The sequence below is a fragment of the Sinocyclocheilus anshuiensis genome, unplaced genomic scaffold (assembly GCF_001515605.1).
Source record: "Sinocyclocheilus anshuiensis isolate Anshui unplaced genomic scaffold, SAMN03320099.WGS_v1.1 scaffold3691, whole genome shotgun sequence".
Classification (NCBI taxonomy): domain Eukaryota; kingdom Metazoa; phylum Chordata; class Actinopteri; order Cypriniformes; family Cyprinidae; genus Sinocyclocheilus; species Sinocyclocheilus anshuiensis.
This window is the reverse complement of record NW_015536975.1, coordinates 16,452-35,610: the sequence shown is the minus strand read 5'-3', so window position 1 is coordinate 35,610 and position 19,159 is coordinate 16,452. Positions and strand designations below refer to the sequence as shown.

The 19,159-nt window shown below is 42.4% G+C and overlaps 1 protein-coding gene across 1 annotated transcript in view; it reads left to right on the top strand.

Moving 5' to 3' along the window:
- The first annotated feature begins 114 nt into the window (after positions 1-114).
- LOC107657168 (transcriptional activator GLI3-like) overlaps positions 115-19,159 on the top strand; it is a 28,785-nt gene continuing 9,740 nt past the window's right edge. The window contains exons 1-4 of the mRNA XM_016445193.1: positions 115-271; positions 10,056-10,260; positions 13,959-14,175; positions 18,288-18,428. Coding sequence (XP_016300679.1) covers positions 157-271; positions 10,056-10,260; positions 13,959-14,175; positions 18,288-18,428 — 678 coding nt within the window. The 5' untranslated portion in view covers positions 115-156. The remainder of the gene's footprint in view (positions 272-10,055; positions 10,261-13,958; positions 14,176-18,287; positions 18,429-19,159) is intronic.

Here is a 19,159-nt window from a genome sequence, read left to right as displayed (position 1 = left end):
CATTTTAGTTTTTTTTTTTTTTTTTTTTTTCAAAAAATCTTACTGATCCAAAACTTTTGAACAGTGGTCTATTTGTCAAATGACTGATCTTTTATTTCATTGTTTGACCCTTCAGTACCCCACGCCAGTTTGACCACAGCGGAGTACTACCACCAGATGGCCCTGCTTGCAGGTCACCGCAGCCCGTACGCTGACATCATTCCTTCAGTGGCATCCGCAACAGGGCCTACAAGCAGTGCCCTGCATATGGAGTACCTACAGGCTATGGAAAGTAAGTTCTCCACTTGCTTACACTTTTTTGATGTCTACCATCACCTATCAGAGTGGCAAATTTACAGTAGGCTGGGACTATTAATACCCAGAACCTTAACCATTCAAAAAAGCAAAAAACCACATGATCCTTCAGAAATCATTCCAATATGCTGAATTATTATCACAGTTGGAAATAGTTGTGCTGTTTGATATTTTTTGGGACCTGTGATACTTCTTTCAAGATTCTTTAAAAAAACAAAAAGTTAAAAAGAACAGTGTTTATTCAAAATAGAAATTTTGTTACAATATACACTAGTATTGAAAAGTTTGGGGTCAGTCAATTTAAAAAAATGTAAATAAAAAAAGGAAATTAATGCTTTTATTCATATATATATATATATATATATATATATACTGTATATAATGCTATATAATATATAAGGAACAAATTGCAAATCTTTCCTTCTAAACCATTTCCAATGAATTAAACTGGTTAAATTGTTCCATTGTCTTAATGTTTTCAAAAAGGGGGGTAAGTGTGCACAGGATGTATGCAAATGAGTTATTTTGAAGTGTAAATAGGAAATTAAAGGCCCAGTGATTCGAAGAGAGGTCAGGTGGACTGGCCTGTTAGTCTTTGATGATAATGCATTTAGTCATCCTGTCACCGGCTTCCCCATTCCTCGCAAACTAATTAAAACTAGCCAAACTTGCATGGCTATCAGAAAATTAATTGCTATTAAGTGGGAATTGGAATGTCCCACTATTCATCACTGGAGAAATCCTTTCTTCTATGGGACTGTTTAAGATTAATAGACTGAAATAAAACAATTAGGGCCATTGTTTTCAAATGGAGATGTTGGCATCCCCCTACTTCAAATAGCCTGTGATCAGCCCTTAGTAACTCAACCTATTTTAACAATGTGTGTTCCGTGTCAGCCAAATTAACACTTTAAAGCTCTTTTTATGATATATAGACTCTGAGAACGGTCTACTGAATGAGTAGAAGTGCATTATCTAGGAGCTTTTGTTAATAATGGGGATGGGATAGCACAGTCGTAGTTTAGATATCAGTGTAATTACTTCTAGAGAAAAACCGACGAATGAAGGAATTAACCTGTCCTGCATATGTGTGTTTAAGCCACACATTTTTAACGCATTAGCTGCTAATTAACCAATGTCAATTTGATTCTACCTCTATTAAACGGCTCAGTTTGGATCCTCTGTGGGATGTAGATGGATTTTTAAGGTGAAACTATTATTCCCTATAACACTACGAGTTATGTCGTGACGACATATGGGGTCTTACTTGGGAGCCCGAATCCTCTCTGATTAAAAGAAAATGCCAATGAAATTTGGCTAGTGCATTTTGCATACCTGAGCCACTCCCTGTGCATATGGGTATAAATAGGCGACAGGTGCATCCACTCATCAGATTTTTGCTTCGGAGCCGAGTGAATGAACACAGTTCGAGATACACCAGGCGAATTCTCTCTGCTGCTGGAAGAGGCTGTTCTGGGTGGCGTTACGGCACAATCAGCGGCGTCCCTTTTAATTCAGCAATTACCCTGGGTGCTTCATCTAAAAGAGCAGTTTCTGATCACGGACAGCTCTTGTCTTTTTAAAGACGGTGTTCTGTCTGTGTCCTCTTGGTTGCGGTCGTTTCCTATCCTCCGTCGACGTCCACGATTGTTGTCTTCGGTGTCTGGGCATCCAGCACGCTGGAGCTGCATTCGTAGATGGTTCATGCGTTCACTGTGAGCGTGTAGCCATGGCAGCGCTGCAATCGCGCCCCTCTCTCCCCACGGGGATGGGAGGGGCTCCCTCTGTCACTACCTGCACTGGCTTCTCTGCCACGAGCAGAGAACCGTCGGCCCTCTGGCGATCTGAGGGCTACAGCGAGAGCCTCTCTCACTCCTCCCGCAGCAGCTGTTCTGTGCGGCTCCCTGGTGATTCTGCTGTGCTGTCTGACAGCGTGCCCAGCGTTTCATTCGGTGCGCCGATAGAGGATCAGATGTCGATTGTAGCATCGGGCGATGCCTTGGCTGTTGTTGCCACCACCGAATCGGATTCAGAGTTGACGGCCATGCTTTCCCGGGCCGCCGTGAGCATCGGGCTGGAGGCCTGCACACCTCCCTAGTCCCGAGCCCTTGAGGTGGGATGAATGCTTCCTCGACATGGGCTGTGGCTCGTGACCACACCCTGCCCTGGTTCCGTTCTTCCCGGAGGTGCATGAGGAGCTGATGAAGTCGTGGACAGCCTCTTTTTCGGCCCCTAAGTCCTCCAAGAAGACGACGAGGCGGCCCTGACATGCTCAGCCCGGAGATGTGAGGAACTGCTTCTCTTCCGGAGATGGCAAGAACAGTGCCACTCCTTCCCCCGGAGGAGGACTGGGTGGAGAATCTTTTGCTTGGTTCTGTTCCGCTGTTGGCCCAGGGGCCAGCAGTAACCACATTTGCAAAGAAAGAGCAGTTTCCTTTTCCTCCGAGCTATCAGGCACGTGGGTTGACATTGAGTGACGCACTGCCTCCTCACTCTTGCCCACGACACCCCCTATCGCCAGCGGCCAAGAGATTGCAGTTCAGGGACGCAATGCCTTCCCACGCATCTCCGGCCGGTCCCTCCGGGGACACGGGGAGTCCTGCCATGATGAGCCAGAACGCAATACTTTCTGGGCCATCCAGCACAACTTCCCACCGCTGCACCACTGCGGGTATGTCGATTATCCCTTTGGCGCCACTCACATGGATTTTGGGAGCGTGGCTCGCGCTGCCCAACTCGTCCCGCTGGCTCATTCGGACAGTCTCGTCCTTGAGACTTTGGTGGCAGTCCGAGACGCCCCTGTCCTGTACGAGGAGATTGCTGTCCTATTGGCGAAGGACGCAATCGAGCCGGTCCCTCCAGCCGAGATGGTGTCGGGGTTTTACAGCCCTTACTTCATCGTGCCCAAGAAAGTGGTGGATCCAAGAAATCCTGGATCTGCAAGTCTTGAATCAGGCCCTTCACAAGCTTGCGTTCAAGATTTTGACGCAGAAGTGCATCATCAGATGCACCCAGCCTCAGGATTGGTTGGCAGTGGTTGACCTGAAGGACGCTTACTTTCATGTCTCGATTCTTCCTCGACACAGACCGTTTCTATGGTTTGCGTTCGAGGGTCAGGCATAGCAGCACAGGGTCCTCGCCTTCGGCTTTCCCTGTCCCCCGTGTCTTTACAAAGGTCGCTGAGGGCGCCCTAGCCCCGTTATGGGAAGTGGGTATCAGGATCCTCAACTATCTCGAACGTGGCCCGCACGCGGGAACAGTTGTGTGATCACAGGGACCTGGTGCTCCGACACCTCAGCCATTTGGGGCTTTGGGTCAACTGGGAAAAGAGCAAGTTAGATTCGGGGAGTGTTACGGCGCATCTCACCAGCGAGTGTGTCCAGTCCGTGCTGAACTGCCTGAGTTCCTTCAGAGGCAGGACGGTGGTATAACTGAAATACTTTCACAGGCTCCTGGGGCATATGGCATCCGCAGCCGAAGTCACGCCGCACAGATTGCTTCATATGAGACCACTTCAGCACTGGTTACACTCCGAATCCCGAGATGGGCATGGTGCCGCAGTTCGCGTGACCTTCACGCTGACGTGTTGCCGCTCATTCAGCCCCTGGATGGACCTTGTCTTTCTACGGGCCGGGGTGCCCTTAGAACAAGTATCCAGGCATGTCGTTGTCACAACGGTTGCCTCCAGGGCGGGCTCGGGTGCTACATGCAACAGGCAGGCAGCCTCGGGGTTCTGGACAGGGCCTCGACTGCTTTGGTATCAACTGCCTCGAGTTGCTGGCAGTGCTACTAGCCTTGCGGCGGTTCCGGCCATTGCCGCTTGGCAAGCACGTGTTGGTCCACACGGTCAACACTGCAACCGTTTCGTACATCACAGGGTTGTCTATGATCACATCGCGTGTCACAACTCGCCCGCCATCTCCTCCTCTGGAGTCAGACGGGGCGCAAGTCACTGCGTGCCGTCCACATTCTGGGGGCCAACGCACTCTCACGACAGCTCACATCCCCTGGAGAATGGCGACTCCATCCTGAGACGATCCAGTAGATCTGGAGTCAATTCGGGGTGCTCCCCAGTTTCCCCAGTGAGCCTTCTCGCACAGACACTGTGCAGGGTCAGGGAGGACGAGGAACAGGTCCTGCTGGTTGCACCATACTGGCCCACCCGGACCTGGTTTTCGGAACTCAGGCTCCTTGTGACAGCCCCTCCCTGGCGCATCCCTCTGAGGAAGGATCTCCTTTCTCAGGGGCTCGGCACCTTGGCACCCACGTCCAGATTACGGGATGTGGCAGACCTAAGTGTTCTCCCACCGGTGGTGGAAGTCACTATCACTCAGGCCAGAGCTCTCTCTACGAGGTGAACTTTTTGCCTTGAAGTGGAGTCTGTTCACAATCTGCGGTTCTTCTCACTGAGAAAACCCCCGAAGATGCACGATTGGAGTAGTGCTTTCTTTCCTGCAAGAAGGGTTGGAGCGTAGGCTGTCACCCTCCACCTTGAAAGTGTATGTGGCTGCTATCGCAGCACATCACGATGCAGTGGACGGCCGGTCCCTGGGAAAGCACAATCTCATCGTCAGGTTCCTGAGGGGTGCCAGAAGGTTACATCCTCCTGGGCCTCCCCTGGTGCCCTCCTGGGATCTCTCTATCGTCCGGGCTGGACTTCAGAGGGGTCCCTTTGGGCTGCTGGATTCAGTCGAGCTTAAATTCCTGTCTGCTAAGACAGCGCTCCTGCCCGCGCTCACTTCTATCAAGAGGGTCGGGGACCTCCAAGCATTTTCGGTAAGCAAAGAGTGCCTTGTGTTCGGGCCGGCTTACTCTCACGTTGTCCTGAGACCCCGGCCTGGACACGTGCCCAAGGCTCCGACCACTTCTTTCCACGATCAGGTGATGAACTTGCAAGCACTGCCCCTGGAGGAGGCAGACCCAGCCCTAGCGTTGCTGTGTCCCGTAAGAGCGTTTCGCATATACGTGGAGTACCCGCACCCGGAGTTTTAATATCTCCGAGCAGCTCTTTGTCTGGTACAGAGGTCAGCAGAAAGGGGAGGTTGTCTCCAAGCAGAGGTTGGCCCACTGGATAGTGGATGCCATCGCCTTGGCGTACCAGTCCCAAGGCGAGCCGTGCCGCCTAGGGGTGAGGGCTCACTCCACCCGGAGTGTCGCTTCCTCCTATGCATTGGCGCACGGCGCCTCTCTGGCAGACATCTGTAGAGCTGCGGGCTGGGCGACACGAACACCTTCGCGAGATTCTACAGCCTCCGCGTCGAGTCGGTTTCTTCCCGTGTGTTGGGTAATAGGTAATTGGCAGGAAGGCCAGTGTCACGCTTGCTGCACCATTCCCCCTCACACGGGGATGCGAGTGCCTTTCTTTCCCAGTCGAGTTCCCCGGACGGCGAACCCTGATTGAGCATCCTCCAGCACCCCCAGCAGTCAGACTCGGCAGAGCAGTCTGACGCCAGACCCAGTATCTGTGTTAGCTTGCCTGGGTCTCCCTGGCGCATCCCTCTGAGGAAGGATCTCCTTTCTCAGGGGCTCGGCACCTTGGCACCCACGTCCAGATTACGGGATGTGGCAGACCTAAGTGTTCTCCCACCGGTGGTGGAAGTCACTATCACTCAGGCCAGAGCCCTCTCTACGAGGCAAGCTTTTGCTTTGTAGTGGAGTCTGTTCGCGATTTGCGGTTCTTCTCGCTGAGAAGACCCCCGGAGATGCACGATTGGAGTAGCGCTTTCCTTCCTGCAAGAAGGGCTAGAGCGTAGGCTGTCACCCTCCGCCTTGAATGTGTATGTGGCTGCTATCGGAGCACATCATGATGCAGTGGACGGCCGGACCCTGGGAAAGCACGATCTCATCGTTAGGTTCCTGAGGGGTGCCAGAAGGTTACATCCTCCTGGGCCTCCCCCGGTGCCCTCCTGGGATCTCTCTATCGTCCGGGCTGGACTTCAGAGGGGTCCCTTTGGGCTGCTGGATTCAGTCGAGCTTAAATTCCTGTCTGCTAAGACAGCGCTCCTGCCCGCGCTCACTTCTATCAAGAGGGTCGGGGACCTCCAAGCATTTTCGGTAAGCAAAGAGTGCCTTGTGTTCGGGCCGGCTTACTCTCACGTTGTCCTGAGACCCCGGCCTGGACACGTGCCCAAGGCTCCGACCACTTCTTTCCACGATCAGGTGATGAACTTGCAAGCACTGCCCCTGGAGGAGGCAGACCCAGCCCTAGCGTTGCTGTGTCCCGTAAGAGCGTTTCGCATATACGTGGAGTACCCGCACCCGGAGTTTTAATATCTCCGAGCAGCTCTTTGTCTGGTACAGAGGTCAGCAGAAAGGGGAGGTTGTCTCCAAGCAGAGGTTGGCCCACTGGATAGTGGATGCCATCGCCTTGGCGTACCAGTCCCAAGGCGAGCCGTGCCGCCTAGGGGTGAGGGCTCACTCCACCCGGAGTGTCGCTTCCTCCTATGCATTGGCGCACGGCGCCTCTCTGGCAGACATCTGTAGAGCTGCGGGCTGGGCGACACGAACACCTTCGCGAGATTCTACAGCCTCCGCGTCGAGTCGGTTTCTTCCCGTGTGTTGGGTAATAGGTAATTGGCAGGAAGGCCAGTGTCACGCTTGCTGCACCATTCCCCCTCACACGGGGATGCGAGTGCCTTTCTTTCCCAGTCGAGTTCCCCGGACGGCGAACCCTGATTGAGCATCCTCCAGCACCCCCAGCAGTCAGACTCGGCAGAGCAGTCTGACGCCAGACCCAGTATCTGTGTTAGCTTGCCTGGGTCTCCGGTCAGCCCCTGTACTGGGCTAGGTGTCCATATGGCTTGATTCCCTGCGGGCAATCCCATACGTGTATGCTTCCACGGTAAGGTTTCCCTCTCGGTGAACCCATGTCTTACCCTTTGACAGACCTTTCTGTCAGGCTCTGCTAGCAGTGGTTCCTCCCTACTCTCAGTTATGACCTGCTTTAGAGTCCCATTCCATATGTAGTACTGCCCCAGGCCTGGGTCAGTCCATATTAGTGTCTCCACATGGTAACTCCCTACGGGTAGGATGTGGCCTCCGTACCGCCCTTCTCTGGAAGGCTCGCTTCCCCATCGTTATTGCCAAGCTGTAAACAGCAAACAGGAAAGGCGTGAAGCACCTTTCACGAAGGTCGAAATCCTTTCTCTTAAGAAATTATTCTCTGTGGTAGGAACAGCGGCATGGCTATCTCCAGCAGTGATGTACTTACCTTTTGGTCCCTTCGGGCACCAAGGTCAGCGAATTTGCGCTGGGGCATTGGGAAGGTTACGACCTTTGCGTAGCACCTGTATGACACGCTGCGGCTTGTCAACACTTGCAACGCCATAGGGTTGTGACAGGGTTCAGGTTGTGTTGCTTTCCATAGACCATCATGACATCATGTCATCATGACATAACTCTTAGTGACTGACAGATAGGGAACGTCTTGGTTATGTACGTAACCCTCGTTCCCTGATGGAGGGAACGGAGACATTATGTCCCCATGCCACAACCTTGAACCGTCGCTGGTTGCCAGGGACGAGTTCTGGGGTCCTCAGCGTAAAATTTGATGAGTGGATGCACATGTCGCCTATTTATACCCATATGCACGGGGAGTGGCTCAGGTATGCAAGATCCACTAGCTAAATTTCATTGGAGTTTTCTCTTAATCAGAGAGGATTTGGGCTCCCAAGTAAGACACCATATGTCGTCACGACATAACGTCACCGTTCCCTCAGAACGTGTCCCGGCAACAGCGACTAGTTCAAGGTTGTGGCAAGGGGACATAACGTCTCCGTTCCCTCCATCAGGGAACGAGGGTTACGTACGTAACCAAGACGTTTTGTTTTTGTTTGTTTGTTTTTTTTTCTACATCCACATTTACATTTACATTTTTGACAAAAGATATTTGACCATGCATGTAATATTTACTTATACTAAAAATCAGCAATTGTTCAGTTATTGGTATGTTTTGAACACTTTGAACACCCATAATGGTAAAAAACTAGTCCAGTGGTTCTCAACATTAATAGCTCCAATGCCCCTTATTGTCCACAAAAACATTCAACCAGTGAGAACCACTGAACTAGTCAAACTGTTTTAACTAGCTTAATCAACTCGTGCCACTAAAAAACTAGCACTGAGATCTGCATGACTGGTTAACTGCATGACATTTTTTTTCTCATCTTATTGACCAGTGTAAGGTGTATTGTGTACTTTCATACTGGTTTTGGCTTTTGTTTACCTATCATAGTTACAACAGTCAAACTTTTAAACTTACTTAATAATATACTGTACCAGTACTGCTAATCTAATATATCAAAGCCTGTCAAAACCTTGATCTAGCTAGTGATAATCTTACATAACCTATATATATATTTCTTTATTTATTTATTTATTTTTGCTTTTTATTGACCAGTAAATTGTATGTTGTGGCCAATTTCATACTTGTTTTGCCTGTCATGCTTATGCTAGTCAGGCTGTTTTACCTAATAAAAAACTTTTGTCAAAATTAAACCAACATTGCCAATGTAAAACAAGTTAAGTTAGTTAAAAACTGGAACACTAAGCTTGTTCATACAAGCTTAAATTTCCAGTTTAAAACATATTTTTGCATTTGTTGTTCTACCAGCTTAACCAGCTCATGTCATAAATAGACCAAAATTGTTCATTTAAAACTAGTTACGACCATCTTGGAGTTTACGCTGATCCAAACTGGTCTTTGCAGCAGGAAAATCAATATGGCCTTACAGACCACACATATTATTGTATATGAGTGTGTATTATAATGTGTATAGTATTGGTACTTAAGTATGTGGATTCATGTGTGTGTGTGTGTGTGTAAGTTTGTGCTTGTGTCTATTTACAAAGTCTTAAATCACAGTTCTAAGCAAAATGCCAGCAATGTGGTAAGATGTTCCAAATGTGGGGATACAAACACACACACACACACACACACACACACACTGAATGAGTGATTTAAATGTGAATGACAGACCCTGTAATCACTGTATGTGTCAAACAAGAAAGAGAGAGGGAAGAGAGTCAGAGAGAGAGAAAGAGTGAGTGTAATCTTGTTTTGTTTTGCATGCTTTCTCTTAAAAATGTACTAATCTGTAGGTGCCAGTCATTGTGCGTGAGTGGAAGGCCTGTCTGCGTTCGATCTGCTTTCTAGTGAAAGCTTTTCAAAAACAACCCAGTGCAATTCCATTCAGCATTAACACACTATTCAACCCAATTAAGCGTGATTCAACATCGCAGTGACGCTACCAGAAAGCAGTGAGAAAAGTGGAGCTGCAGTCCTATGTGTTTTTACAATGCGTAAAAAAATGCATGCAATGCAGAAAATGTGGTCATTGTTGAATGCATCCAACAGACTATGATAAAGAAATTGCATGTGATTAAGAAGATGGTCATGATTCCTGGTCAGTAAAGCTTTCTGTGTGGTTAATTCTCTAAAACAATATACGAACCACAAGAGAATGGGAAATTTTATGGAAATGATGTCAGTACTTGACTGTAGTACTCTCCATTTCTCTCTCTACCGCTCTTTAAATAAAAATTTCTTTCAAAAACACTATTAAATTAAATTATTAAATTAATTTCAATTAAATAAAAAAACTAATAAATTTGAATTAAAATAAATGAAAATAAGTAAAATATAAAAATAAATAAAAATGATGATTTTATGTCTTTTTGTGCCTGTTGTTTTATCACCAGTTTTAAATACATAACATACTATGTTCTTTCTCTGTTTTCTCTCTCTGTCTGTGTCTTCTCAGCTTCACGATTTCCAAGTCCTAGGCTCACAAATCGACCCAGCAGAAAACGACCCCTTCCCAGCTCCCCTTCCCTGTCTGACCCCAGTTTTGACCTGCAGGCCATGATTCGCACCTCGCCCAACTCTCTAGTCACTATACTTAATAATTCCCGCTCCAGCTCATCCACCAGTGGATCCTATGGACACCTCTCAGCTGGTACTATGAGGTATGTACTACAATGAATTAAGATTTTTTTATTTTATTTTTTATTTTACAAAAATGTATATACTTCTTTCTAATAGGCTTTAAAGCTGGATTTTGCATTATTTTAATTAAAAATATATTTTTGTTAATATATCAAGGGAATTTTTTAGTTTTTCTCTTACATGAGATAAGCAAGTCTTAATTTCTCACTTGATGGGTTTTAAAGTGGGTTTTTTCACTTCATGTCATTCCAAACTTGGACACTGTTCCAAGTATGAAAATAAAGAGAGAGGTGTGTATTGGAACAGACAAGAGGCAAGAGAATGCGGGAGAGATTCTGAGAAAGAGATAGAGAGGAAAAGCAATCCATACTGTAAGTGGACACTCCAGGGCATCCTCAGAAGCGGAGTGATGAATGAACACTGGACGGCGAAATAAACGAGAGAACACAGAGAGCGCTATTAGGAGGAAGCTTGTGAACATATTCCTCCCCTCCTCCCTCACACTCATCTGTCTGATATGCATCATCTGATTAATGTTCTCTCTATCAGCTGAGAAGAGCTTTACCCTAAGACTGCCGCCATGCAATCGCTCACACTGGAAAGGAGGAGAGGAAGGGGGAATGACGAATGAAAGGGTCATGAAGAGGGGGACGGAGAAAGAAAGCAAATTCTGGGCTGAGGACAGTAACACAAGCTCTAATGGGAAAGAGAGAGAATCTGTTGTGGATGAAGTGAATAAAACTGACCCATTCACTTTCTCTGAGGTGTAATTCATGAGCAGTTCAACCTGACGGTGTTCGCTGACCATCCTGCCTTCTAATCACATGTTTATCTGTTTCAAAGACTAAATAATTCATGTTTTTCAAATGATCCCACTTATATGGGGCACTGTCGATTTGGTCAGTTCATAGCAGGAGTCCAGACAGACATTAAGTGGATAATAAAGCGTTTGTCACAACAGTAAGCCTTATTTAAGGAGGCTGTTCAATATTCAGATACTGATGAACAAAATGGATTGAAGCTTTATCAATACTCCTTTAATTTGGCATATCTAAATTTGTCCCAGTCACAAGACACTGCCATATTGTGATTTACTTACTACTCTTTGTCAAAAATAGTAAGTTTACATTTCTTCTTGAAATAAGTACATCATTTGAGTTGCCATAGTGCTCTCAGTTAGTTTTTTTTTTTTTTTTGGCACACTACTTGCACCGCTACAAATCTGTTGTTAAAAAGTTTGGGGTCTGTAAGATTTTTGAATGTATTTGCATTTATTTAATCAAAAATACAGTAAAAATGGTAATGTGGAATTTTTAAAATAACTTTTATATTTGTATCTATTTTAAATAGATTAAAAATATATATACTGTATATTTCTATGATGGCAAAGCTGAATTTTCAGCAGTCATAACTCCAGTTGTCAGTGTAAGTGATCCTTCAGAAATCTTTCTAAAATGCTGATATGCTGCTCAGGAAACATTTCTTATTATTATCAGTGAGAGATTTCTGTGCACATTTGTCTTGATTCTTTGATAAATGGAACATTTAAAAGAACCGCATTTATTTGAAATGGAAATATTTTGTAACATAAATGTCTTTACTCTCACTTTTTGTCAATGTAATGCATTGCTGAAAAAAAGTTTTGGTCACACTTTATATTAGGTGGCCTTAACTACAATGTACTTACATCAAAAAATAAGTACAGTGTACTTATTGTGTTAATATTGTATTGCAAAACACTTTTGCTGCTAATGAGGTGGGATTCGGGTAAGGTTAGGGACAGGTTTGATGGTATGGGTAGGTTTAAGGGTGGGTTAAGGTGTAAGGGATGGGTCAACAGTGTAATTATAAATGTAATTACATAAAATAATTACAGATGTAATTACATATAGGTATTTAAAAATATATAAGTACAATGTAAAAACATGTATGTACACAATAAGTGCATTGTGCCAAATGATTAATTTAAATATAAGTACATAGTAGTTAAGGCCACCTAATATAAAGTGGGACCAGAGTTTCTTTCAAAATCAAAAACAAAATCTACTGATCCCAAACCTTTGAATGATGGTGTATGTGAAATGAGACATGCTTTCTGAAATTGTATTTCCTCAAACTTTAAAAAAATCACATAAACAAATTATCACAAAATTTAATTTATTTATTTATTTATTTTTTAACATATGTTGTATTGTTTAATACATTATCAAAAGTGTAATGTCCCATAAGTACTACATCAGATTTTGAACAATAGATTGTTACAGATTTTGCTGCATGTCAGAAAATCAGAAATTGTTACATTTGAACAGTTTCTATATCAAACTGAAGGATGGATCTACAGCTATCGTCCCTGGTGATGTGTCACTCAGTTTGACATCTGCCATCCAGCACTATTAGGAAACAACGTTACCTGGTTTGAGTGGGGGTCTCAGAGAGAGAAAAGACAACAGAAATGGACCTCTTTCCTCCACTGAGAGAGATTATTCAGTGATTGGTTTTCGCAAGCTAATCAGTCATATCTCATGTGAACATGTGGGGACAGAGGTGGCAGGCAAGGGTCCAGGCCTGATGAGTGATGAGACAGCTGCATCAGCCACGCAGCGTCTGGCTACATTGATTTCCTCTCTGCCTGTAATAGGGCTAGTAGACGTATGAGTTCGTATGGAGTGGTCAGCATGCCCCACGATGAATGGAACCCCCTATGAATGTCTGTTATTGAGCATCGAGGCTTTATCATTAAAGGACTGTGGCATCTATCGAGGAGGTGATATATAAAAGTTCAATACTGTGCTTAAATACAGCTTTTATGCTCATCAGGTGATTCATCATTTTATATGAACTATCTTGGACTTTTTCTTAAAAGGGTTTATGTTTGTTGTTGTTGTTGTTGTTTTATTAAGATTATCAGTTTAATACATTCTATGTGTAATTTTTGGACTGTAATAAAAATGGTTTTTATTATTAAAATAATTGTATTGTTAATATTTTTTTAATTATTTCGTGTTATAAAATATTATTGCATTGTATACACTACCTTTCAAAAGTCGGGGGTCAGTAAAACCTTTTTTAAGGAAAATAATACTTTAATTCAGTGAAGAGACAATAAATTGATAAGAAGTGGCGGTAAAGACTTTTACATTGTTACAAAAATCTCTTTCAAATAAATCCTGTTCTTTTGAACTTTCTCTTTATCAAAAAATCCTGAAAAAAACACACACAAAAATATGAAGCAGCACAACTGTTTTCAACTTTAGCAATGATAAGAAATGTTTCTTGAGCACCAACTCATATGAGAATGATTTCTGAAGGATCATGTGACACAAAGGCTGGAATAATGGCTGCTGAAAATTCAGCTTTGTAATCACAGAAATGTTACATTTTGAAATAGATTAAAATTGAAAACAGTTGTTTTAAATTGTAATAATATTTTGCAGTATTGTTTTTACTGTATTTTCACTGTATTTTTGATCAAATAAATGCAGCCTTGGTGAGCATAAGAAACTTATTTCATTAAAAACCTTATTGACCACAAACTTTTGAACAGTAGTGTATCATAAATAATATTAAATGATGAATGAATGAATATTCAATAACAAATATTATATAAATGAAGGAGTTTATAGTTTACCACATGACCCAAATTTCACTAATTTGTAACATGAACTTAATTTATTAATTTAATTTTAAAATTAATTATTCTATTTATTTTGCCTTACAGCCCTGCACTGAGTTTTGCATATCCTCCAACACCTGTGGCACTGCAAATGCATCAGCAGCTGATCAGTCGGCAACCAGGCATCGTAGGTTCTGCGTTTGGACACAGTCCGCCCCTTGTGCACCCATCTCCTGCCTTTGCCACCCAGAGACCAGTTCCTGGCATTCCTCCCTCCAGCCTGCCACCTACAGAACGTTTCACAGCCTCAAATGACTCACAGGTCAGTTCTCATTTCTGTATGAATTAATTTATTGGTTATTAATAAAAATAGTGGAGAAGATATGATGGAATCAAGTCAGTTTAACACAAGCTGCTCAGTTTTTCTGGAGGCTCAGTTTTTCTGGAGCATGTGGTTCAAACCTTCACAAGTTAGAATACACAATACAAAGCAGGAAGAACTTCAAAAATTAAGGACATTTCCATTTGTAAGTTTAAACAACACAAAGCATTTTTAAATCATTTAAAATGATTGCTTTTGGGTGTTCTTGTATTAAACAGCAACAGAAGTCGTTTAGTTCACACAATGATTTTCCTCCTCAAGGCTTAAATTTATTCAGCGCTTATCATCACAAGTGCTGGTGCTATTTATTATTGTGTGTGGTTCATGAAAACACACCACAAACACGACAGCATTTATAAACAGCAGAGAAAGTGTGGCTGCAGGTAGCCCTCCCTCACAGACAGGCCTCATGGGAGTTTTTCCCTTGTGTGCGTGTAGTTTCTGTGTTGTGTCTCGATGTGCAGAGCCGGTGAGCTTGCCCAGAAGGCGCCTTTGAGAAATAACACCCTGCTTGTTAGCAGCAAAAATCTTGCCACCTCCGCCATTAATCAGACTCAGATACATTCCCAAACCTTCTCTTTGAAGGATGAGCATAAAAGTGTTTTTCTTCTACAGTTTTTTCACCTGATGATGCCCTGTCCATTTATACTCACCCGGTTTGCTGGATTAAAATCTGTAGAGTGCATCATGTTGTTTTTATCTGTCTTCGTATCGATTCCTGTTTTTTTGTGCTTCAGTAACAGTTAACTCTTAGTGTAATGGTGAATGAGTTTTCCCGAGATTTTTCTCAATGCCAGTATTTCCTTTCAAGCCATTACAGCCTCACTACTCTTTCCTAGATCAGTGTCATCTATTTCCCCCCTCTAACCCCAGAGACAGCACCAGCTTCTTTAATAGAAGGGCATCATGGAACATTTGTCTCACCATGTGGTCAAAAAGGAACAATTAATAAAAAAGAGAAGGTGTGAGCATTTCTCAAAATGACAGACAGAGAAATATCAGATCATTGTGTATTACTGGATCACTACGCACTTTACGATCTAAAGTTATATACACTAAATGTGGTGTACAATATATTTCTAAGATTGTCTTTAAATTTATTAGCATGCATACTTATGCTTAAGGGGGATAGTTCAACCAAAAATTAACATGTTGTCAACATTTCCTCACCCTCATGTGATTAAAAACCTGTATGATTTTGCAGGGTTTGTTGTCCTCGGCGAATATTGAATAAATTAATTTGCTGTGCTATACTCAACTATACTCAAAACTCAATGCAAACAGTTACTTTTCTTGCTTTGGTTTGGTTAATGTCTATCAAATTTAGTACACATTAGTACACACGCTAATTAAAGAGTCACAAAACTGGCAATGAGTATTTTCATGCACAAATGGCCACCAACCATTTGTGTATTTTGTGTTCTTTAAAAGCAAAAAAAAAAAAAAGGCTTAGCAAAGTTAAATGATTTGCTAGAGGAGTCTGGCAGAATGAACCTTCCTTTAGAGCCAAGGAATCCTGCTCTCTCATCCAAGGAATGTTTTTCTCTCCCACTGAGTGCTTTTTTTCTTTACTGGCTTTGGCCAGTCGCAAGGGACTTCCCTTGGCAGAAAGAGAGAGAGAGAGAGAGACAGTGAATGAGTGGATAGAGTCAGAGGAGGGGTTATTGCTGTTTAGGGAGAAATTGTGAATAATGTCTGTGGCATTTTTGAATAATGTCAGCGAATATTGTCAATGAATAATGTTTTTTTTTTTTTTTCTCTGAAGTAGATTTGTAATATACGCATATTATTGCACTACCAAAAGAAGGATCATTTTTTAGGAATGGTACCATGTTAATATCATGCATGTACCATTACAGTACCGTGTTATACTCTAAAGTACAGTGGTAATATCACAATTAAATTATACTTACTATTTTAAATATCACGTTTTGGACATACCAATACAGTAATATAGTGGTTTTTAGACATGTACCATAGTAGTTCCTTGTGAAAAATAATTGTGCTTAATTGTACTGAATGTGCACTTTTTATTCACTTTTAGTCAAATCTCAGAAATATATTTTAGTATACTTACAGATAGTATACTACAGATAATATAATATTAATGAAATAAAAGGCCTCTTAAGTGTAAAAGGCCACTTTGATGATCATATCTATGTCTCTTAACACCCTTAATAAAGTGCATATTATGTACACTTTTAAAAAGTAGACATTGTCAGCTTGTCAGTACATTAGTACACTTTAACCATATTTGAAAAATAGAAGTGAAAAGTAGAAGTAATTATGAAATTACATATAAACACTTACAATTTCCAAACTAATAAGTACCTATATTTTTGATGATGATTATTATTATGTGGTCATATTTTATACATGTTTTTAAAATATTTGCTTCTAGAGTAAACCCACCAGTGAGTCGGCTGTAAGTAGCACAGGGGACCCCGTACCCACTGTATATATATATATATATATATATATATATTAAAAAACACACACATACTTGATAGACATATATGTATAGGGCTAAAAAGCACTCACACAACCTTAAGGAGACAGTTACCACACATTCACACGCAGCAAGAGCTTTGGGACCAGTTATGTGACGCACTGTAAAGCTATTTATTTGCGTGTTTGATTTGGTCACCTGTTGTGGCACTGCTTCAGATGCGATAAGCCCCATTGATCTCCACAGCTTCAGAAGGAAATTGTTTTTCTTTTAATCAGATGCTTAACTGAATGGAAAAATGAAAGAAAAATTAGATGACACATTTTCTACAATGCCCCTTATAAGCTGATGGTTTGATGCTGGATGGCTTAAATGGACCTTTGTCTTCTTTTTTTTACTCCGTGCTTTAATTGTTTTTCTTATTTATTTTTCTACAAGTATTTTCCATAGCTTTTTATTTTATTTTAGAAGTCATCATTCACTCTCTCTCTCTCTCTCTCTCTCTTTTAACAGACAGTGAAATACATTTAGAACAGTGCAGCAGTGATTTAAAGGGGGTTTGAGTCTTCAAACAGCCCAAACCCCTTGTATATCTTCTATGAATTTAGACTGGTATATTGGTAACACTTTAATACAGGGACCAATTCTCACTATTAACTAGTCGTTTATTAGCATGCCTATTATTAACATATTGGCTGATTATTAATACTTATAAAGCATTAATTCTGCATGACCATATTCTATATCCCTAATCCTACCCAATACCTAAACTTAACAACTACCTTACAAACTATTAATAAGCAGCAAATTAGGAGTTTCTTGAGGCAAAAGTTAATGGTTTGTTAATGACGAGAATTGAACCTTAAAATAAAATGTGATCAGTGTTTTTAGTGATACTATTCAACGATTCTTGTACTCTACAGATAGACAGGCAGATGTAGCAGCACACAAGAACTTCTCTCCAAATAGACCTCTGAATTCACAAATCCTAATTTCTATTTCCAAAGCTGTTAACACTTCTAAACAACTGCCAATTCTGCATACTTTGTGGCACTTACCAAGCAAAGTGCTCTTTCCAGGGCATTATAGGATGTTTTTTTTTTCTTTCATAAAAAGAATAACATCCCTGTAAAGACATACAGCTAAATGTTTTCTCAAGAGATATTCCAAATGTCAGATGCAGAAGTTTAGCATTGTGTTAATGATACAAATAAGGTATGAGGACTCATCTGGCTGTCACATACTCAGAATAACATCATTTATCATCATCTGCACTTTTGAATAATTCCCATTTACCAGGCCACACATAAAAAATTATCCTAGAATGAAATAATTTCCTTCATGCTGCTGTAACACACATTAATATACGTTTTAAAAATGACCCTTTGCACTATCAGCAATAAATGGTGACAAAGCGACTGAATGTAGAAATGCATTCAAATTAGGGAATGGATTTAGAAATGCAATCGATCAGAAATTAAAACCATGCTCATTATAGAAGAGGTATATTCAAGTTATGCATTAATTAAATTTAGTATTTTTGAATAAATAAATAATGACTGACCCATATGCCCTCACTATTTGGCTGCATGTGTTTGTGCAGGAGCAAATGGATGGAATGACGCTGGTGAAAGAGGAGGGTGATAAAGAGGAGGGCAAGCCGGAGCCAGAGGTGGTGTATGAGACCAACTGCCACTGGGAAAGTTGCTGCAGGGAGTTTGACACCCAAGAGCAGCTTGTGCATGTGAGTGGACACCACGTTTATGTTTCATCAATTGAAATGTTCAGTCTCTTAATAGAATCATTCATGATAAGGCTCTCAAATAGGTGGAAAAGACACACATACACACACAAACACCTTAAAATCCTACATTTGGCTTCAGACATCCCATTTGTCACAGCCACTCCCAAGCTTAACCAGAGGGTAAAAGGACATTAAAGCCCACTTTCTGTGAAGATACACCACTGTCCCCTTTAACCATTTCTCTCTGGACAACACACACAGCCATTCTTTAACCACTCTTTTCTCCTATTATCCACACAAACACACACATTCAAAGAAACACACACCAACCCCAAAGGCATCTGATAGAAAGATTCCCAGTTCTCCACGGCTGTCTATCCCTACTCTGACATGGCAATCCATGGCAGCTGCGCTAACCCCTATCTATAATTGAAAGCCTCCAGTTGGAATGGCCTGCCTCCCACATTTGAAGTCTTGTCCTCAAAGCTTAAAGATCTTGACAATTTCTTGCCTGTGCCTTTGAAAGCGGGATATAGGGAAAGAGGTACATATTGCTATATGTTATAAATATTTTTAGGTTTTAGGCAAAATCTTTAATTTAGTATTTGAGCTGACCAACTACACAGACATTTTTTTTTTATATATCAAAATTTTAATTACATTTATCCTATATTGTGTGTTTGTGTGTGTGTGTGTGTGTGTGTGTGTGTGTGTGTGTGTGTGTGTGTGTG